At 52.1% G+C, this 14,046-nt stretch overlaps 5 protein-coding genes and 1 non-coding gene across 6 annotated transcripts; 4 read left to right on the plus strand and 2 right to left on the minus strand.

Moving 5' to 3' along the window:
• Positions 1-957: 957 nt before the first annotated feature.
• Positions 958-1,566, minus strand: POSPLADRAFT_1174569 (hypothetical protein). The gene is made up of 4 exons (XM_024488294.1): positions 1,454-1,566; positions 1,208-1,397; positions 1,138-1,146; positions 958-1,084 (listed from the first exon to the last, which is right to left on the minus strand). The coding sequence occupies exons 1-4, from the start codon at positions 1,523-1,525 to the stop codon at positions 1,059-1,061; spliced, it is 297 nt and encodes a 98-aa protein (XP_024333892.1). The 5' UTR covers positions 1,526-1,566; the 3' UTR covers positions 958-1,058.
• Positions 1,567-1,670: 104 nt separating this feature from the next.
• On the plus strand, positions 1,671-1,772 carry POSPLADRAFT_t159. Its single transcript has one exon. It is a non-coding gene; the product is annotated as a tRNA-Asn (tRNA).
• A 1,344-nt stretch (positions 1,773-3,116) lies between these two features.
• On the plus strand, positions 3,117-4,665 carry POSPLADRAFT_1157589 (hypothetical protein; the record flags this gene model as incomplete). Its single annotated transcript, XM_024487211.1, has 6 exons — positions 3,117-3,392; positions 3,448-3,611; positions 3,664-3,752; positions 3,806-4,033; positions 4,085-4,451; positions 4,506-4,665. The coding sequence occupies 6 exons, from the start codon at positions 3,117-3,119 to the stop codon at positions 4,663-4,665; spliced, it is 1,284 nt and encodes a 427-aa protein (XP_024333893.1).
• A 719-nt stretch (positions 4,666-5,384) lies between these two features.
• Positions 5,385-9,202, plus strand: POSPLADRAFT_1174570 (glycosyltransferase family 2 protein). The gene is made up of 17 exons (XM_024488295.1): positions 5,385-5,853; positions 5,906-6,326; positions 6,385-6,439; positions 6,490-6,792; positions 6,845-6,896; positions 6,949-7,072; positions 7,132-7,185; positions 7,244-7,336; positions 7,399-7,578; positions 7,632-7,853; positions 7,911-8,069; positions 8,125-8,208; positions 8,261-8,274; positions 8,333-8,563; positions 8,648-8,662; positions 8,828-8,919; positions 8,975-9,202. The coding sequence occupies exons 1-17, from the start codon at positions 5,678-5,680 to the stop codon at positions 9,031-9,033; spliced, it is 2,334 nt and encodes a 777-aa protein (XP_024333894.1). The 5' UTR covers positions 5,385-5,677; the 3' UTR covers positions 9,034-9,202.
• A 144-nt stretch (positions 9,203-9,346) lies between these two features.
• On the minus strand, positions 9,347-11,837 carry POSPLADRAFT_1050172 (hypothetical protein; the record flags this gene model as incomplete). The annotated part of the gene is made up of 6 exons (XM_024479931.1): positions 9,347-9,364; positions 9,413-9,496; positions 9,556-9,612; positions 9,676-9,957; positions 10,736-10,993; positions 11,127-11,837. 6 exons carry the CDS (start codon positions 11,835-11,837, stop codon positions 9,347-9,349), a joined length of 1,410 nt encoding a protein of 469 aa, XP_024333895.1.
• An 863-nt stretch (positions 11,838-12,700) lies between these two features.
• Positions 12,701-13,748, plus strand: POSPLADRAFT_1076352 (hypothetical protein; the record flags this gene model as incomplete). Its single annotated transcript, XM_024482910.1, has 6 exons — positions 12,701-12,821; positions 12,894-13,000; positions 13,059-13,096; positions 13,152-13,491; positions 13,529-13,636; positions 13,683-13,748. 6 exons carry the CDS (start codon positions 12,701-12,703, stop codon positions 13,746-13,748), a joined length of 780 nt encoding a protein of 259 aa, XP_024333896.1.
• Between the last annotated feature and the right edge of the window lie 298 nt (positions 13,749-14,046).

The raw sequence follows: 14,046 nt of genomic DNA on the forward strand, positions 1-14,046 counted from the left end.
ACATGATAACGTCGTGGCCGGAATTGCTTGTCTCAGATCGCGACAACGGCCAGTCATGTACGCAACTGGTCAACAGCGTCTCACGACGCTGCTCATGAACGCTACTCAATCCTAAAAACAGACCACGCGTCGCTCAGAAGGCGCGAAATTTGCACGATAAGAGAAAAGACCGCGCACCGTGAGCTGAGCCAAGTCGCGTGCCAAGACGGGGAGGCTTGGCAGTATCATAACACCAAAGACGCTGATACACAACTTCGACGAGCTGACAGTAAATCGCAGGAACAAACAAATCGATGTAGGTCTATTTCTTCCTGAAAAGGACCCTTGTGGAAATACTGTTAACAGCCACGTCAGCGATGACACAGCCGATAACAGACCTTGCCGCAACAAGGCATATCGCGCAACAAGGCAAGACGCTACGGCTCAATGGCGTGCACTTGATATCGCAGGCCAAAGCACACGTCAGGTAAGATCTTCTCCGCACGCGAGAGATGTCGAGGATGATGAGAACATTACGCGGGCGAAGATGACCGCAGGATAGCCGGATATCCAAGGCGACTAACGCGTCCGCGGCGAAGATTGAGGTGAGATCAGGAACGAATGGCGCCTGCAGAGGAAGTATCCAGTCATCTGGAATCGAGATATCGGTTCGCGCTGTATACGTCAGGATATCGGCAATGAAATGAGTGAGAGATATCACAGAGACGAAGGTTCACCGCAAAGTTCAAGAGAAGTACTCTGTACGTAAATGGGATGGGAGATGCCTTTAGGCGTAACAACCCGTGGTCGCGAGCTAATTGTCCAAGAACTCTGCATGACAGCCTGTTTTGGTGGTCTCCATATCCTCAAGGCGTATCAACCACCACTCCTCAAGAACGTACGCCCGCACAAACGCCGCGCTCGGGAATCCCACAACCTAGGTTCAGAGATAGCAAGGGCTCACGCACGCGTTCAGAAGACGAGAAGTGAGCAGAAACGGCTTCGTGATAGTCCTGTGTACATGCAGTCTCGCAATTCGCCCCACCACCTGGCGAAGCTCACTCTCCGTCGCCCCGCGTCTAGTGAGGGTGGTTCTTGTGGTGCTCTGCAGGAGGGATGAGATGACAGTGAATGGAGGATTTGCCAATTAAACCTTACTCAAATGCACTGAAGGTGTTTAAACTTGAATGAGGCTCTGCGACAAAGTAGCAACAGGAAGAAAACGTACTCTGATAGTCAATGGTGTACCCCAGAGCGAAGATACCAAGGACAGCGCCAAGAAGAGGCACCGCCGACGCGTTCTTGCCGTTGAAGAAACGCGCCTTGATCCCACCAAACGCAGATGCAGGTGCGGGTCCCTTGGGCAGCTTGGAGTAGAAGTTCACGAGAGGACCCAGTCCTGCCCCAGAGCCGGAAGACTACCATTTGCTTGCTCGTTAAATATCTCCTCAACCGGACGTCGGATTCATCTCACCAGAATTGACGGTGTGGCAATTTTGGGTGGGACAAGACCGCCCAGCTGACGGCGTATGAGAGTGGGCTGCATGATGGTGGAGGAAAGACGAAGACTAATGTCGGACGAACGTCTCGGACAGCGAGCTCATGTTTGCGTTGACCAAATAGCCTCCGCCTTTTCCCGGGTAATCGGGTATGCACACAATATACGCATTTTGGGAACGTCTAATGTCATGTGCCCCGTGGCTTAGTTGGTTACGGCGTCCGACTGTTACTTTCTTGTGTTTGCATTGGTATTGTGCATCGGAAGATCGAGAGTTCAAGTCTCTCCGGGGCAGTGTTTTTACCATGGCTCGTATTTTTGTTTGCACCGAGCGTATGCGAGGCGTATTATATCCAGTATCTTACACTTTGATAGAAGTGGTTGTCTAGCGCCTCCGCTTCGTTCTGTTTGTAGATCAAACTTTGTGCGTCGCCCATTGCTATGTAGCCTGTTTGCTCATTGCAACGATGATATGCCGCGTGTCTTTTCAGTCTGGAAACACGATGTTCGTGCGTTATGTTCTTACGAGTGACGCCCTTATACATCATCGACATGTTTGACACTTTTTGTAGTGTTTTTGTAGTGGCATATAGCAAGTTCCAACTCGAAATGCCGCCAGCCGCAATCTACATAGACCCTGGAACTCTAGCAAGGATCAGGTCTCAAGTCTTGAGCCAGCAGCTAACGATCCTCAATTTAGTTGTCGTACTTCTTGATATTTTTCTCTAGCCTTCCACAGGCTCGGAACAGCGAAGCTCTATACTTGCTACGAAGCGAGGAGGTAGAACACTGGACTAAGCGGCCGATGATGATTATACGAACATACTAGCGATAGTGTAAGTACATATCTGCATCGCACGTCCACGTCATGCGTCATGCACTCATGGTTCATTGGACTTTCCTCTACACAGACGTGTCACTTTGAACGGCAATTTAGACTACATAAGGTCGTCGCTTTCCAACTTTGCTTGCCAAATTGCAAATCGGTAGCGCCAGAGATCACCGAGCGCTTCCTGTTGACAGTGGGACTTGAGTGCGTTCACAACTCAAACACGACAAAAGCTCTCGCCCCGGTTCGCATGTGATGCCGTGCTTCCTCATGTCTTCTAGGATAACACTCAGGTTTCTCGTCAAGCCAATACAAGCGTCGCACGCAAAGAATGCGCGTGCATACGTGAGATCATCACTGCGCTGTCAATCAGTCTATAGTGGCAAGTTGTCCGACCGGAGACCAAACTCGCGTTCTCCGGCGTTCAGGGATGCGCGTCTCTGTCAATTCGGTATTTCGACGCCCTTATTTCAAGGAACGCAGATAGAAATAACCCTGCTTGGCGGGCAGCTTAATTCGCACAGGTGTCTGCAAGCGGTGCGCACGCAAGTTTGGAAATCCCCGATGATGTCGCACTTCCGAACCCGACGGCTGTACGGTTCCGCAATGTGTCCGCCAGCGTGTTCTAGTCATTGCACTGATGTGGGCGGGTATACACGCCTGACAGGCATTTCATAAATATGTCTTGGGCCGCTGCTCTGCCTTTTGTTTTGTTCTATCTGCAGACGCTCTTGTCGCTGGCTCCTACTTAACCTCATCGTCGTCCACCCCTGAACTTCCCTACGCCGGGACTTCTGGGCGACTCCACGAATGGCCGACGTCGAAAAGTCCACAGAAATTAGCGCGTGTGAAAGTGTCAACGACGAGCTGTCCGAGACGCTCTGCAACGCAGAAGCAGACTCTGATGGAGGATGGCATGGATGGCTCAGCGTGTTCGGCGCCTTCCTTGCACTGTACTGCACATTCGGCCAGTTGAATGCCTTCGGCACCTTCCAAACCTGGTACGGGGACCACCAATTGAGACATCTCGCACCATCCACCATCTCCTGGATCGGATCCTTGCAGCTATGGGTCTTCTTTTTTTCGGTAAGGAAATCACTTCTTGACCACGCGTTCAAAGAGCTCACGTTGCAGCCAATAGGGAGGTATCATTGGTCGAATATTTGACGCACGCGGTCCTCGAATGCTCATGCTATGCGGATCAGCGATACTCGTGGCTAGCATCATGCTGACGAGTATTTCCACTCGCTTCTGGCATTATATCCTTTGTCAGGGGATACTATTTGGTCTCGGAGTGGGTCTCGTGTAAATCTGACACCCACCTGAGCTTGACATGTTTGCTTATGTATCCGACCAGATTTTATCCATCAGTTGCAGTGGTATCAACACGATTCAAGAGATATCGCGCCACTGCACTTGGAATCGCCATGGCCGGCTCGGGCTTGGGTATGTGTCATCTTAAATCGAGTATTTGAAGCACAGCTGAAAACACTCCGCAGGAGGCGTCGTGTACCCTATAATGTTTCGCCGACTGTTCGATCAGGTCGGGTTTCCGTGGGCCGTACGAATATCAGGCTTTGTTTGCCTCGCGTTATGCGGTATAGCATTGGCGACAGTGACAATGCCATTGCCTCTGCGAAGAACTCGTAGACCCTGGTTCGAGCTCGAGACACTCAAAGACAGGCGGTTTATTCTTCTCCTGATCGCGAGCGTCTTCATTGCATTCGGTGCGCTCAAATGTTTGGGATGGTGTCCACTTGATGCTGAGAGTCTTCTAGGTCTATTTATACCCAATTTCTATATCGTGGACTATGCAGTTGCACACGGCATTTCCCCGACGACTGCATTCTACGTTCTAGCTATCATGAATGCCGGGAGCGTTCCAGGGCGTTTACTTCCACCGTTTGCGTCTGATACTCTCGGAAGATTCAACTTGATGGTACCGTGTGTCTTCTTGGCCGGGCTATTGGTCCTATTACTGTGGACGCTGGCGAAGAACCTCGCGGCTATTATCATGTTCTCGCTGCTTTTTGGTTTCTGTTCCGGTGGCTTCAATGCACTCATCATTTCCTGCGTCGCACAAATATCCGAAGACAGTCAGATTGGCACAAGGGTTGGCATATTATACACTGTTATATCGTTTCCGTGAGTAGTACAGCTCCATTCTCGCGCCATGTCTTGACTGAGGCGGTGCAATAGCTCTTTAGGGGGAGGTCCCGCAGCCGGCGCTCTGCTATCTTACAGCCACGGGTCGTACATTGGGACGATTGTCCTTTCAGGCTCGACAATTCTTGTTGGCTCCCTTCTGATGTTGTGCGCAAGATTAAAAATAGACGGACGATGGATCGCCCGCGTCTAGAACTTCGGGTTTCCTATACCTTACAGTACCTTACCGACAACGAATTGACGATCCAGCTATGAGAATACCAAATAATGTTTTATTACGACACTTTATGACCCACGCATCTAATAATACCACACGTTTCTCGCTTGATTATATTTTGTCATGACTTCAAATTCATACGGTCCGATTGAGAAGCCCCCAACATTCCAAATTTGGCAACTAGCGACTATCTGCCCGACGACGACGACGACGACAACAACAACAACGGCTTGTACAACCTCGACAACACTCACGACACATCTAACGACGACTTCATTAACGAAATACAACTACGCGTCGTGAGAGCGCTATCACCACGCTTGATCTTAGCTGCGGCGCGGTGTATCCTGCCCACTTTGCACAGCTTGCTCACCAACCTTCGACGCTGAGTCTTTCTTTGCAAACAGTCTTGCACAGCATCTGCACGGCCTCAGCTACGCAATCGCATAAATTCTGAGGAGCGCACAGAAAAGCAGGCAAAATGTCGCGTTACCCAGAGGTAGGTCGCCTCCTGTGAGTCTCTGCCCGTAGCTGACGCGTAGTGCAGGCAGATGAGGCCCAACATGGCCGCTATAACGATGGCTATTCTCCGTACCCAACATACGACTATGAACCATCAGCGCCGAACCCATATGAGCAACAAGTTGCGCCCAATCCATACGAGCTGCGGCCGACACCCAACCCATACGAACAAGAGCACCAGTCATTCCAACCCCTTCATGCGGATCCATTCGTCGGCTCGCAATCACCGCCCCATCCCAGTCTCTATCATGCACCCGCTCACGACCCGTTCACGAGCCCACCACTACAGCATAGTCCACCGCCTGTCCATCCTTCTTCCCCTCCAATTCATCCCAGATCTGGTGACTATTACAATGCCGGGTACGGCAACATTCATGGCGTGACGCCCCCTCCGCTGCAACATACCCCCGTATCCCTGTACGATCCAGGCCCATCGACCGAAACACTGGGAGAGCCGGAAGAGGGCATGGATGATATGGGCGATTATCCGTTGTTAAGACGCGACCAGAGTTCTGCATCGTCTTCGCGCATGCCTGGCGACTACGAGCCGGTGACAGGGGATGATACATCCGAAAGCAATATTCGGTACGGGCGGATTCCACAGCGCGTACCGCGCCGACTCAAGACAATCAAGAAGGTCGAGTGGGTGTGATATCCTCGGACTCGTGCTGCAGAGTACTTACCACGCTCTCAGGCTATTCCAGGGCAACTTCGTGCTAGACTCCGCAGTGCCCACGAAGCTTCTCGATATGTGCGGACAGCGTAACGAGCGCGAGTTTACGCACATGCGATACTCGGCGGCGACGTGCGACCCTAACGACTTCAAGGACTCTGGGTTTACCCTGCGGCAGGTGCACTACGACCCCCCGAGAAGGACAGAGCTATTCATAGTGATGACGATGTACAACGAGGACGAAGAGCTCTTCTGCCGCACGATGCACGGTGTGATGAAGAACATCGTGCATTTGTGCAAGCGTGAGCGCAGTATGACCTGGGGAAAGGAGGGCTGGAAGAAGGTTGTAGTGTGCATCGTGTCTGACGGGCGGCAGAAGATCAACTCGCGGACGTTGAGTGTTATTGCAGCCATGGGCGCATATCAGGAGGGCGTCGCAAAGGTGCGTTGTTCCACAACTTCGGATACAGATCGGTGTCTGATTGTGGGCACGGGTGCAGAATGTCGTCAACGGCAAACCCGTGACGGCCCATATATACGAGTACACGGCGCAAAGTGCGTTCTTGATGATCTGTAGCGAACCTAGATCACTCACGTTGCAACAGTCTCCGTGACACCGTCAATGAAGATCGAGGGCGCTGAGCGCGGGATCGTGCCCGTGCAACTCATCTTCTGCCTGAAGGAGAAGAACCAGAAGAAGATCAACTCGCATCGGTGGTTCTTCAATGCGTTCGGGCCGATCCTCCAACCCAATGTTTGCGTGCTCCTCGATGTTGGAACCATGCCGGGACCTACGTCCATCTATCACTTGTGGAAAGCCTTTGATATCAATTCTAATGTTGGCGGCGCATGTGGCGAGATCGTCGCTCTCAAGGGAAAGTACGGGCAGAACCTGATCAATCCTCTCGGTAGGAGCATCCAGACTTCTGTTGAGTTCGCGTGCTGACGTTCTGTGCATAGTTGCCGCGCAGAACTTCGAGTACAAGATGTCCAATATTCTGGATAAACCTCTGTGAGTGCGACTGCAAGCGCATTGGCAATGCATCCTCAATCATGATAATTAGGGAGTCGGTCTTTGGCTACATCACTGTACTTCCTGGTGCTTTCAGTGCCTACCGCTATATCGCCCTACAGAATGATGCGACAGGCGTTGGTCCGCTGCAGAAGTACTTCTTAGGGGAGAAGATGGTAGGCAATCGTAGTCTTGATCTGCTCGTTGTGCCACTGCTGACCGTCTCATTCACAAGCACGGAGCCGGGGCCGATATATTTACGGCGAACATGTACCTTGCCGAAGACCGAGTAGGTGGCCACAATCTGACACGGTAATCTGTCACCTGAGATACCGTCATGATTTCAGATTCTGTGTTGGGAGCTAGTCTCGAAACGGGGTGCTTCATGGCTCTTGCATTACGTGAAGTCTGCGTATGCAGTAACGGATGTCCCTGACCAGGTTCGTGCATATAACGGCTGCATTTCCGATGAATCCTGACTTCAGGATTGGCTGTGTTCTAGGTTCCGGAGCTTATCTCGCAACGTCGTCGATGGCTAAACGGATCTTTCTTCGCTGGCATTCATGGGACAGTGAAATTCCACTACATCTACCGGTCGTCGCATTCGTTGTTGCGTAAATTCTGGATACATATCGAGTTCATCTATCAGACCTTCAACCTACTGTTTTCTTGGTTCGCTCTTGTGAGTCTGATCATCCCGTCTTCATTCTACTGCTTAATGATGCCGCTGTATAGGGCAATTTCTACATCTTCTTTGTGATCTTGAGTGACTCGCTGGAGGACCCGTCGTTCAATTTGGGCAAACCCATTGAATACTTTAACCTCGTCTTGAATTTCTTCTACCTCGGTCTCCTGATCATGTGCTTCCTTCTATCGTTGGGCAACCGGCCACAGGGATCGAAATGGGGTTATACATTTGCGATGATCGGCTTCTCGTTGATTACGGTCTACATGACGGTAACATCCATATGCGTGCTGACCACGGATCATGTCTAATGAATGTTATGTATACAGGTGGCGGCATTCTTTTTGGCTTTCAAAGGCATTGAGAACGTGATCAAATCCAAAGGACCCTTGACTGCCTCGGATCTTTTCAGCAATGCTATTTTCAGAGATATCGTCTTGTCCTTGCTGTCGACGTACGGATTGTATCTTCTTGCATCGCTGGTCCATGTACGTGTCTATTAGCCCGAGTACCGGTCGAAGCGCTCTGACGTCTAATATACAGTTCGAGCCATGGCACATGATCACATCTTTTTTGCAGTACTTACTGTTGGCCCCCTCGTACATTGCAGTCCTCAACGTCTATGCCGTACGTGGTGGACTCCTTTAATCACTTACTGCTCGCTAATGACATCCACCAGTTCGCCAACGTTCAGTGGGTGTCCGCGTGCTATTTGTCACAGGACCTTCTCATCAAACCTCATTTCTATCAGCGATGTATCATGGGGCACTAAGGGTGATAACAAGGTCTCTACCGATCTCGGCGTCGTCAAGACTGGAAAGAATGAGAACCAGGTCGAGGTCGCTGTCCCGACCGCAGAAACCGACATCAATGCCGCATATGACGACGCGATTCACATGCTGCAAACGAAACCACCAAAAGAGGAACCAAAGCATGATCCACAGACCGAGCAGGAGGATTACTACAGAAGCTTCCGAACGAAGTGAGTAACCAATCTTCCGAATGATGACAACAATGACAGCTGACTTGTACTTTCTAGTGTACGTGCTTGCTACGCGGATGCCAGAATTATACTTATGCTGTGTATGCCTTCCAGGTCCTGCTCGCATGGACTTTATCGAATGTGAGTAGTGGCACTGGCGCACATAATCGCGACTGACCCGTCATAGGGCTTACTGGCAGCAATCATCATGTTCGTTTGTGATTCGTTGTAACGGTGATAGCTGATAGTAACCTGGTTTTGCAGCACTGCGACCGGTAAATCGTCGGACATGAGCGCTGAAAAGACTGTCGACGGTTACATGGCATTCATTCTGTTCTCTGTTGCGGGTCTAGCACGTAAGCATTCAGGTAGCGTCTATGTGCTTGCTCGCTGACTGTTACCCACTTGCAGTCGTTCGGTTCATTGGGTCAACAATATATATGATCGTCCGCCTATTTGCCCGCGAATAAACTTGTAACAGGTATCGACTGTTGTCATTGGTATACGGACAGTTGCCGTGCTTTGCTTGATATGAACTTGCTTGACATGAACCCTATATATTGATTGCTACATCGAAACTGCTACTGATACCCTGTAGTGACTAGCTATTAGCTATAGTACACACCTATCGTGACTGAACATGAATGCCGTGAAACCGTGACGAGAAAATAATCGAGAACAAAGCGACGTGGGGGACCAATCAATGGTACGTCTCATAATGTCATGCGTAACGCGAAAAATGCGTCCCAAGTCCGTGAAAATGATGCGTGAGTGGTTGCGTCTTTACGTCGCTCTTTTGACCTGTTTGGCAAATTAGGTGACTTCTGTAACACCAGATATAAGACTTACCCTGTGCTTCTTTGACATCATCAACGGAGGCTCCTCATCCTCGTTAGATGGGCACAGAGTATTGGGCGAGAACGTTGGCTTTGCCTGTCAAAGCGGTCCACGATAAACAACAGACTCTCAGTAGATGGTTTCAGAGTACTCACCCTCGAAGCAGCACCAGCTTCCTGTCTCTGCCTTGTCTTCTGCAAGGCCGAGTTCAGCTGTGGAGGCAAATGCCACTGGTGGTCAACAATGGAAACGTGGCGATAGCGGTGGCGTCTCACTTTGGCTTCACTGACACCCTTTGTCCGGCACAGTGTTCCGTAGTGAACCATATCCTTTGTCACCGAGGTCATCGTCGGGAAGTTGGACAATGAATGGGTGAAGCTGGGCAGCGACGCAATGGAGGGCGCCGGTTGCGACTGCGGGCCGGAGTGACGCGTCGACTGCATTCTCAGCTGGGACCTGGAGACGTATGCGGAAGAGGACGAGGGTAAGGCGAGGGTGCAGAGACTCATGGAGATCGTCGCCATAAATACTGCAGCAGGGAGGGGGTGGACAATGGCCTGTTGGGCCGCGAGCCACAGTCAGCCTATATGAACGGCGCCACCGCTTGAGCGTGTTGCTTTGCTTTGCGGTGTGTGATCTGGGGAGATATATGGAAGGATAAGATCTAGGCCATCTGGATACGATCCGGTGGTTGCTGACTATTGGTCAGTGCCATGCCTACAGGCCAAAGCGTTGGCTCCTGGTCTGACCGTTCTGGGCCTGGCGGAGTATGCCGGTGGTTGTTAGTGGCTTTCCGAGGCCGCGGTTGGTCGCAACACAATATCGCAGTGCACGGATGTAGATCCGAGATGTGAGATCAGATGCGTGTGGACGCCGGGCTACGCTGCGGTGCACACCGAGACGGAAAGCGGAACAAAAGCAGATATGAAAAACAGATGAGACTCCGACTCGCTGTCAGCTCAGACAGGTTCTGTTACTGTTAGCGATGTCTCAATGCAATCCTGCGCCCTCAAAGCAGCGGATGAAGCTTGGGTAGAGATTCTGCGCAAAACCTACTATACAGATAGCCTAGATACTCTACGATATCCTTGTAACTTAGCCGCTGACATCAAAGCGGACCACACGCCCGATCGCACAAAACATGAACCACCGCTATCGCTGCAGCCAGCTGCAATCTCCACGCTAGACTTATATAGGGCCCATGCTCCGTTTTCGCCGCTACCCGTGCCTTTGCCGCCTGCATCGCCTCGCACCGCTTTGAGGTGGGACGGACGCTGCGGCTGGGATGATGGCGCCCGTGATGCCGCCACATCCCATTGGGCCTTTACACTATACGCTTCTCCAGAACCTCTCGTGCAAGGCCGCGCGGCCGGTCAGCTGCCCGCCTATCCACTCCTCGTCTTGGAACCACCAGACAAGGTGGTGGTGGTCAACCCAAAAGCCAACGCGCTGCAAATTCGGACAATACGATTTCAGTTCTGCAGCGAGCATGCGCTGGAACATCTCGATCGGGCGCGGGTTCCACGACGTCACGTCGAGGTCGATGGTGTCTAGCTCAGGCAGAAGCATGAGATACTGGAAAAGTTCGTGGCGCTAGAAGTGAGGACGTGTCAGCGCAGTGCAGGCAGTAGTGTGTATAGTGAAGACATGCATTTTGGCAAGGATACGCCAGGGTGCCGAGGTAGCGCAGCCTGGGCGCAAAGACGGACGCCAAAACCAATTGAACCACTTCGAACAACATGGGCTCGAGAACAGAGAGTATGCTCAGGCTGCGGAGGCGTTTGCATGCCTTGCCTGCATCCGCAAGGAAGCTCGGCAGAATTGGCAAGACGACATCGTCCATGATCACCTGCAGATGCGTCAGCGGACACTGCAGCAATTCGCCCGCAACAGTCAGCGGGCCCAGATATTGCTCTAGGGCGGGCAACGAGCCTGGCGGGAGGGTGCAGATAGGGCTGTCTTCGGGTGCGTCATGTGTATACAGAACACGCAGCCGCGTCTGGCGCTGCAGGAACCTGACAAGATGCTGGTCCCAGGCGAAGATCAGGCTGGCGTCAACGAGCTGGAACTTCGTGTCGGCAAGGACCCAGCTGTTCTGCAGGTCGGGATCGCTTATCCAGAGCAGCTCGAGGTTGACCATCGCGACGAACGCTGCGTGGATAGCCTGCCAGAAATGCCGAGGCAGCGGCGTGGTGCGACGGCGTGGCTCGTACATGAACCAAAAACGGCGGACATACACGCCACGCGCCCCGTTTTTAGCGATGAGCGATTTGCAGAATTCGAAGACGATGGCAGGGTCTTGAAGATTGACCTCTTCGTAGATCTTCCTCTCCGCTGCGCGCTGGAGTGTCCTCGACGTACGAGAGAGCACAATTAGGTCAGCCCGTGCCGCGTGGTAGGTGATCGCGGTGCAAACTTCGCGTGGTAAGACGTGCATGTTGGTGAATTGTTCCCTGTAATTTCTGGTCAGATGAGGGTGATTGACAGCACGGTACAGGACAAATCATTTGGCAGCCGCGTCGCCAAAAGGCACGGTGATCAACATAAAAGTATTGTTATTGTGCTGCGGAGCATGGGAGGAAAGGGTTTCGGGATAGAGTCGGGACCAGGCACTAGGCCTTGAGTGGCTCACGATATTTCTTGTTTGACGGAACAAAGGGCCTTACAATGACCACGCGTGAAGTGGATAATACGAACGGCTACGCACGCAAGAAGGCCTCAAACGACTTGAGTCGGGGTTAGATATTGAAAAAAGTCTCTCAGGGCAGTCCCACCTGTACGATATTGTAAATGAGTACCGATCGCAAAGGAGGGATAATCCCCTTATATTCAAAGGACATTCATTCCACTGGCATGGCGCCAGGGAAATATCTACACATCGCTTCCTGCCAGTACTTACTTGTCTTTGCTGTACCTCACGACCAGGTATGTCTCCTTTCCGGCAACGCGCTTGCGATGTTAGTCGCGCACTAAATTGCACCAATATAGTAGCTGAACGACGCCACAGTTTCAATATGGTTGAGCCCCCACGTGCGAGATATTTATACCACAGAACGTTTCCCTGGGTATACTGAGGGCCCGGAGAAGAGTAACTGAGGAGTAGCTCGGGAAAGATGAATCCCGTTGCGAATCAGAGTGGAAGTGGAAGAGAAAGAGAAGTACTAGCGGCGGCATTGGGCATGGCCGGGCGGTCGCACGTGACCGACCGCCACAACGGACGCGCGCCGGCAGCGCGCCGGGTTTCTCGACGCGGTCCTTGATCTTCATCTGCCACCATCTTTCCCTCCGACGACCTGCACCATGGGCGAATCGCGGACAGAACTGCTCGCATGGCTCAACGACTTGTTGCAGATCAACTACACCAAGATCGAGCAGTGTGGGACGGGCGGCGCATACTGCCAGATCATGGACTCCGTATTCGGTCAGTCTCTTCCCTCTCTCTGCGCGTGGGCGACAGGGTCATGACCACGGCAGCATGCTTTGTACGCGATAGGCGACGTGCCGATGGCGCGAGTCAAAATGAACGCGAAGCACGAGTACGAGTTCATCGCGAACTTCAAGATCCTGCAAAACATCTTCCGCGCGCACAAGGTCGAGAAGGTACGCCCTTATCACCACACCCTTGCTCGCGTCATATTCCGCTCATGCGATCGCGTAGCCAATTCCTGTCGAAAAGCTCGTGAAATGCAAAATGCAGTATGTGATACGCTGCCTTGCGCGGTACCTGCTGCACTCACGCGTGGTGCCACAGAGACAATCTCGAGTTCCTCCAGTGGGCCAAGCGCTTCTGGGACACTAACTACGGCGGCCATGAGTATGACCCCGTCGCACGCCGACGCGGTGCCCCGACGGACCCGCCTGCCACCATCGCGCCACTTGCACCATCATCGCGCGGCAGCTCTGGCACTCTAAGTGCGGCTGGGTCTCGTGCTGGCGGCCGAACACCAATCACAGGCCGTCGCCCGGGATCTGCACAACCGAACGAAGCCGTCCAGAATCTGCAGGCGCAGTTGCGAGAGATGTCGACGCATCTTGAGGGTCTGGAGAAGGAGCGAGATTTCTACTTCTCTAAGGCATGTACAATCAGTCCTGTATGTTAAGATATTACTGACAAATCCAATGATCTAGTTGCGTGACATTGAGATTCTGGTGCAGCAGCAAATGGAAGTACTAGAAAGCGAAGGCAAGGACGACCCGCTGTTGCGTGACATCCAGAAAATCCTCTACTCTACAGAGGTGAGTCAGTTGAGATCTCATAGTTGCACGGTATCGATGACCATAGGGCCAGGATGGCTTTGAGGTGCCGGACCAGGTTGCTGAGACTCTCGACGAAGAGGAGACGTTTTAAACGTACATGTTTCTAGCCTCCGGCTAGATCTGCATCTTCAGAATCTGCTTCGCGTAATCCGTTAGCCAGAATCGTAGTTGGAAGTTGGAAGAGGTTTACATGTCTCGTACAAATCTCATCTCATTCGAAGTGTATAGCATAATAAGTAATGTCTTCAATCTCTGTGCCAGTTTGAGAGAACCGACATGGCCCAGGCACCGGCTGGATAACGCGCGCCCTCGCCGCTGCCTAGAGCTGATGTTGATGCGCCGAGATCGTGTGTTCCGCCATGTCCATCGCTACCATATTCACGACTTGT

The sequence above is a fragment of the Postia placenta genome (genome assembly GCF_002117355.1).
Source record: "Postia placenta MAD-698-R-SB12 unplaced genomic scaffold POSPLAscaffold_19, whole genome shotgun sequence".
Taxonomy (NCBI): Eukaryota; Fungi; Basidiomycota; class Agaricomycetes; order Polyporales; family Adustoporiaceae; genus Rhodonia; species Rhodonia placenta.